General features: G+C 40.7%; 1 protein-coding gene across 1 annotated transcript; it reads right to left on the bottom strand.

Annotated features, from left to right (window-relative positions):
- Nucleotides 1-48: 48 nt before the first annotated feature.
- On the bottom strand, nucleotides 49-6016 carry LOC139632574 (acyl-CoA Delta-4 desaturase-like). Its single transcript, XM_071497536.1, has 13 exons — nucleotides 5774-6016; nucleotides 4995-5263; nucleotides 4064-4174; nucleotides 3511-3708; nucleotides 3337-3438; nucleotides 3138-3263; nucleotides 2971-3031; nucleotides 2814-2890; nucleotides 2514-2611; nucleotides 1756-1852; nucleotides 1569-1648; nucleotides 752-877; nucleotides 49-530 (listed from the first exon to the last, which is right to left on the bottom strand). The coding sequence occupies exons 2-13, from the start codon at nucleotides 5193-5195 to the stop codon at nucleotides 479-481; spliced, it is 1329 nt and encodes a 442-aa protein (XP_071353637.1). The 5' UTR covers nucleotides 5196-5263; nucleotides 5774-6016; the 3' UTR covers nucleotides 49-478.
- Nucleotides 6017-6373: the final 357 nt, after the last annotated feature.

Here is a 6373-nt window from a genome sequence, read left to right as displayed (position 1 = left end):
ATTTGTGTTTTTGTCTGGATTGATAAGATCAGAAGAGGAGGAGGAACAGCCAGTAAAGTTTCTTTATTGTTGTGTCAGAAGATGAGAAAAGAGTTTTAGTTGAAGACAGACATTTTAGGTTTGACAGGAGATAATTACAAGTACAGAACATTTTAACCCTGTTACACCAGAGCTGACATTTGTTAGTGGTCATATTTTATTGTTGAAATGTTATACAACAAAAAATGTCACTGTAAATAACTCACAATCAGTTGTCATTTCATTTATAACAGCATACCACTTTTGATCAAGATACTAAAAGGCAATACTACGTGCACTAAAATAAAAATCTAAAAAAGTAAGCTAAGACTTAACTGTAACACCTACAGAGAGAAAAGATCATTCCCACATTTTACATTTAACAGATACAATCAATTTATGATGCAGAGGAGGAGAAAAACATCACATCTTTTAGATACAGTGTAGGGAATACAGTTTGTCATTTATGGAGATATGCATCAAGCCAGAGATCTCCTGAGGTTTTCAGTGACCTGAGAAAGAAAGACACAAATAACATCAGTTAATAAACAGCAAGTGGCCCGTCACTCTCATCACTCTTCTCGGGATAAATCTAACAGCCTTGTGGGATTATGTATTTTGTGGAATAACCAAGAATTGTTCATAATGACACTTAAAAATATTGTTGCTGCAATCTGCATTGATTATTCTATAGTAATATAATATGAATCTATAATATCATGATTGGACGTACCTGACAATATCAGTGAGGCCTTGCCACATAGTTTTTACTTGGTAAGGAATCCCATACTTCTCACACAGTGCACGGACTTGCGGGGCCACCAGGCGGTAGTTGTGGCGCGGCATCGTAGGAAACAGACTTCAGAGACAAAAGGAACAGAACGCGTTCATCAGACAGTTGAATGCAGCCAACCTGTGTTAACATTTGTTTGTAAGCACTTCAGTGTAGTGAAGAATGCCTGCTTCCACCCAGCATAAATGTGCAATGGCAATGTAGAAATAAAAATGGTGTCTGTGTTATTTTGTCATGAAACCTGTATACTCAGGAAACATTAGCTGACATGTCTTCTTTGTTCTGTATCACAAAGGAGCAAAGATAAAGCAAATGTAAACTTCAAGAGGTGAATTTTCACGATGAGTGTAAATCAGTAACTGCTAGTTGAAAATATAGTTTAAAATTCAATTTTTTATTTTTTACAAACTAGAGAACAGGGGAGTCTTTTCTCAGTTCCAAAAGCATGAGATGTTGAATCAAACTGCGTCTTAAAGAGTTAATAATTGGTATTAAGATTTTCAGTATTTTCTCGTGACTCTGCTAAGGCCTTTGTCTGCAAGCACACGGGTCCTGGACGAGAGTAGTTTTACTGAAAAGCACCTGATGGTGATGATGCAGCAGAAGCTTTCAGAGATGTTTGATGGACCCTTAATACTTTTTGAATGATGATTAAATGTTTTTAATTTCATCTCAATTCTCTGAAAAAACGCTGATGTTGGATTTTAGGAACTTCTCCCAAACTTTCAGCTGAGACCATGAGTCCACTCCCACTTACTGGTGTTCGATTTGAAAGTTGAGGTGTCCGCTGAACCAGTCGTTGAAGTGGGATTGTTCGATATTACAGGTGGCCTGTAGCTAAAGAAGAAGATCAGACAGAAGAGTGCAGATACTGTACATCAGCATCACCTGCAGGTAACTGTGGATTTCACAGCACTCATAGGATTTCTTAATAAACCCACTACCTGCATGGTTAACCAGTCCCGGTGTTTCTCATGGTCGATGTCCATCGGCAGATGATTCATCTGCGTCACCCACACGAACCAGTGACTCTCCAGAAACCTGTAACATTTACAACAATGCCACACCAGTCACTGAATAATGTGTCACACCACGTGATCAAGGTGTTGTAAGGAACTGTGTGTATCACTTCCCAGTGAAACGTTCTTCATTAAGTATTTCAAAGCTGGTTTATGTATGTTAATTATTGGTTTATCGGTATCAGATCAGTTATAAAAGATTACAAAGTAAAACTTTTGGTTGCCATCTTCCTACTTAATTTTCACCGAGAACGTATGTGTTTCCACAACAAAGTCCCTGCGTACAAGTTTTGACAGCTGTATTTTTTATAATTGTTCGTTGCTGTGTTCAGAGCATGTGTTGCAACATATGTTTCAAATAGGTGTGAGTGTGGTTTTATGGCAGTTTACAATGCTGGTAAGTATGTGTGTGGTTGTGGTTGTGGCTGCGGTGTGTTTGTGTCAAGAAAAGATAATTATGTTAAGTTTTGATAAGAGTGAAGTTTTTGGAAGGTTTGGCTACTGGACCTGACAGCAATGTTTCGTTTTGGTGGGAAAATGTGAGGTTTAGTAAAAAAATTGTAAAGAGTGAGGAAACATGTTGCACCTCAAATTACACCACCCAGAACTCATTCATTAAAAACATTATAAAATATGTTTCATTAGAAAGTGTTTCTAAGTTAATATTCCTTAAGCTCTTTTACCTGACGAAGGTGATGAGCGCCAGTGAGCCAAACAGGCCATACAGGGGTATGTAACAGCAGAAGTAGCGAATATAGAACGACATGAACCAAACCAGATCCTTCAGAAGACAAACAGGATAAAATGACTGATGTAAGAATCGTGACTCCCTAACTCTTTCCATATGTCATATTCATATAGGTCATATCCTCTCTGCAGTGTTTTATGAACAGTTTTTCTTTAAGTTTTAATACAGATAATCAGATTAAGAACTGTTCGGCTACAATATATTTGATTGTGCTGCACAGAAGACAGGGTCTTACCACCCAGTCGTGGCGAGTGATCATGACGCGTATTACATCAATTTGGTAGAAAACTGGAAGGAGAAGCGGTGGTGCCACTGCAAGACAAACAGTTACCAATCATTCCTGTGAAGTGTTCATGGTTTCATTCACTTTAAATGACTCTTAAAAAACATACCAAGAAAGAAGTACTGGTGTTGGTGATGGTAGGGCATGTGTTTGATCTTTTTTATGCCATACTGTAACAGAGAGGGAAACAGAGATAGAGTAAGCAGCGAGTGACAGATTAACTCCTGGATCAAACTGGATTAAAGGAATCAGAGATATCAGCCTCGTGCTACTTACCTCCACAGGTTGAGTGGATCCAAGTACAAACATGTCTAACATGTTGATATCAGGGTCCTTCCTGAAGACGTTGGGTTTAGCATGATGCTGGAAATGTCGATGATTCCACCAGTTGCCAGAAGCTCCCTAAGAAAGCCATATTTTAATATCTATGTGAAAAATTTAAGAAAAGAAATATATGATCGAGAATACCAATCACCTTTAAATGGCCGATGATGAACTTGTGCAACAAGTGATTCCAGCGGGACTTCTTGAAGACAGACAGGTGGCCGAAGTCGTGCTGCAGCCAACCAGCCTGCGCCTAGAGGAAAAGAGGAGCAGTTAGTTTGCCTCAGAACTGCACGTCATCAGAAACATTTAGACCAAGAGTCACCTGAGCGGTTGTCAGCATGACCACACACAGAAGCGTCAGTATCCAGTTAGTTCCCCAGTGCCATATCATCAGCCAGGCGAGGATATCCAGCAGCATGATGTGACCCAGGTGGAGGCAGAAGAACAAAGGCCGAGCTCGAAACAGACCCTCGCTCTCTGCCTGTGCACGTAAAGTGTGGAAATCCTGTATGATTGCTGCCTGAGAGCAGAGGAGAGGGAAGAGAAGGTGAATCAGACACAACCTGTGAAGCTCGAACGCTGACGCTCTGCTGTGACATTTGTCAGTTTTAGAGAAATGTATGTTCTTATAGTGTTTGAGGAGATGCAGCATCAGGGTTTTGATACAGTAAAGTAGAAAAACAACGGCAGCTTGATTTATCTAACAGCTAACCAAACATCCAGAATCTTATATGTGCCCGAACACTGCAAGACTCAAAACCAGATCTGTGAGTGGTCTGACCTACTTCTTTTCCTCAGGTGTTTTTGTACATGTCACAGTGAGACTAACATGAATAATGTGAGGTTTTCTTTGAAGAGGCTGAGCTGGGTCTCACATTTTTGTTCCAGTCCTGGCTGGGCTCTGTCGCTGCCAGCTCACCAATCTGCAGGGGCTTCAGAAACTTTTGTACAAAAGTTGGATCAGGATGAAAAGCAGTGAAAGCCTCCTGGAAAACAGAGATGAGAAATCCTGTCTGTGATGTAATAAATAAAGGTTATGTGCGTTTATCAGTCGCCTTTTATCAGTGTTATATTATTATATGACATTTCTAGATTGGTATCACTGATATTAACAATGCAAAAGCAACATTTGCTGTTCTGTAGCTGGTCGACTTTTGTTTTATGCAGTCTGGTAGATTGGTTTCCTTACTAGGGGTCAGGTTCCCCCTCATAGGCTGACATGATAAATCTGAGGGGGTCATCCTTTTCTCTGAAATTAGCTTTTTGAAGTAAAGTATTGGATGTGTTTTTTTTTTGTTTTGTTTTGGGGGTTTTTTTTACCGTATTTGGGTCTCAAATTGTTATATAAATGAAACATTTACAGGGGAAATGTCTCTTTGGTTGGACTGCCAACAACTCAAAGACATCTGAAAGGTGACAGGAACCCCGTCACTGCTAGTTTGTGAATGATGACGGGTCAAAATGGCTGGAAACCACTGTGTTAATATTGAATGATGTGTTGGATTTTATAAGCTTAACATGTATTTTACAGGTTGAGTAACTAGTAACTAAAGCTGTCAGATGAATGTAGTGGAGTAAAATGTTTAGTGTTTTCTTCTGAAATGTGGTGGCGTGGACGTGTCACATAGCATGAACTGGAAATACTCAAGTGAGGAACAAGACCTCCTCAGATTTTTACATGAGTACAGCACTTGAGTAAATGCAATCTGTTGACATTTATGAACAGAAACTTTCCTTTGAAAATAGTTTATTTACTAGTTTTATTTTGAAGAAGATAAGAAAAGTATAGTAAGTAAGTATATTTACTGTGGCGTCCTCTCCAGCATAGTGGCTGATGACACGAAACCCTCCTGGATGCCTTTTGGCCCACTGAGTGATGTTGTAAACCTTTCGGTCTATGACCAGCCACTGGTCGTTCCTGATATTGTGACTCTGCACCTCCTCCCAGGTGTAGACACCTCCAGCTCGCCCGGCGCCCTTCTCCGTCAGCTGACCTCCACCTCCCATCCTCACCGCTGTCTCTGGCCTTGATCCTCTTGTGCACTCAGGGGCAACTCGGCCACAGAGTCTGACACCTGGATGTAAAAAAAGGTCTGTTTCACAGCCCTCTGTGCAGAGGGAGCAGCATTCAGAGGTTTTTAACCTGTTGCTCTCTTTACTCCAACCACAGCTGATAAGTGCAGTCAGACAAAGAGCAGAGCAACATCACTAATAATTGATGATGTAATCAGCCAGGAGGCTGGTGTGGGTTTCATCTTTTGCATCATTTCTCTGTATTGACAAAAACATTAATCTAAATGTCAAGAGCACATCTCTGAATTAAATTCTGATAATAACATATATTTAGGTTGTAACCTGCGCAGTATATCTTCACAGCAGTGCGTGTGGGTAGTCGCAGTTTATCACAATATGCGATTAATACGTAAAAAACGTGTCATAATTACACCTATTAAAGCCCACAAAGTCCCTCGGTTGACGTTTATCGCCTGTGCATTGATTAATCCAGCAATAATCGCGGATAACGGGAGGCAGGCTGCGCAGCCCACAGGCCCACTACATGAAGATGAGAAATATTTCAGACTTACAGTTTCCAGATTGTGTCTACTCTCCCTGGGTTTCAGCCACATCAGCGGACCAGCTCACTTTATTTCCTCCCGTTCCGGTCAAATCCATCTTAAATAGAGAACACCCCCAAAAATCCGTCCTGTAGTGACCTTTGGCCGCATTCACCCTCTCATTCAGTACAAATTCCGGCTTGATCATTCGAGGTCTCTGGGCCAATGGGCGAACAGCATATCCAGGACAGGCTCATGTGCAGTGGGCTCAACAGGCTCCTCTCTGCGGCGGAGATGGAAAGAGTCAGTCGGTGAACTTGGTGCGGACTTCGCTCTGAAATGATCCCCTATTATAAAATATATTTATTTACACATACGCGTCTGGAAGGTGCTCACTGATCTACGGTGTAACTCGACACCATCGCTGTATAAAGTAGTGTTTGCCTCCTTAATGTCAGTGTTGTAAGACGCCATGACTGATGTTGTTAAGTGTATTGTATTATTTAACGTAATACTGGCTACAGCTTAATGCATCTCGGTGTGTTTAGCACATCTAACTATTGAATATCTGCATATAGATTAAAAGAACAGTCAAATGGAGCTTTCTGATTATATGTGTGTGGACTTTTT

This window comes from Trachinotus anak, unplaced genomic scaffold (assembly GCF_046630095.1).
Source record: "Trachinotus anak isolate AG129_WGS33_773 ecotype Australia unplaced genomic scaffold, CSIRO_AGI_Tana_v1 ptg000002l, whole genome shotgun sequence".
Classification (NCBI taxonomy): Eukaryota; Metazoa; Chordata; class Actinopteri; order Carangiformes; family Carangidae; genus Trachinotus; species Trachinotus anak.
The sequence above is the reverse complement of the archived record's forward strand: the minus strand, read 5'-3'. Positions and strand labels throughout refer to the sequence as shown.

What these genes read in the sequence shown, in the direction of transcription:
- LOC139632574 (XM_071497536.1), bottom strand. Translation starts at nt 5,195, where the DNA reads ATGGGAGGTGGAGGTCAGCTGACGGAGAAGGGCGCCGGGCGAGCTGGA. An exon ending in ATGCTGGAGAGGACGCCACA is followed by an intron (nt 4,175 to 4,994) that starts GTAAATATACTT and finishes TCTGTTTTCCAG; the next exon opens with GAGGCTTTCACTGCTTTTCA. An exon ending in AACTTTCAAATCGAACACCA is followed by an intron (nt 878 to 1,568) that starts GTAAGTGGGAGT and finishes TTGTCTCTGAAG; the next exon opens with TCTGTTTCCTACGATGCCGC.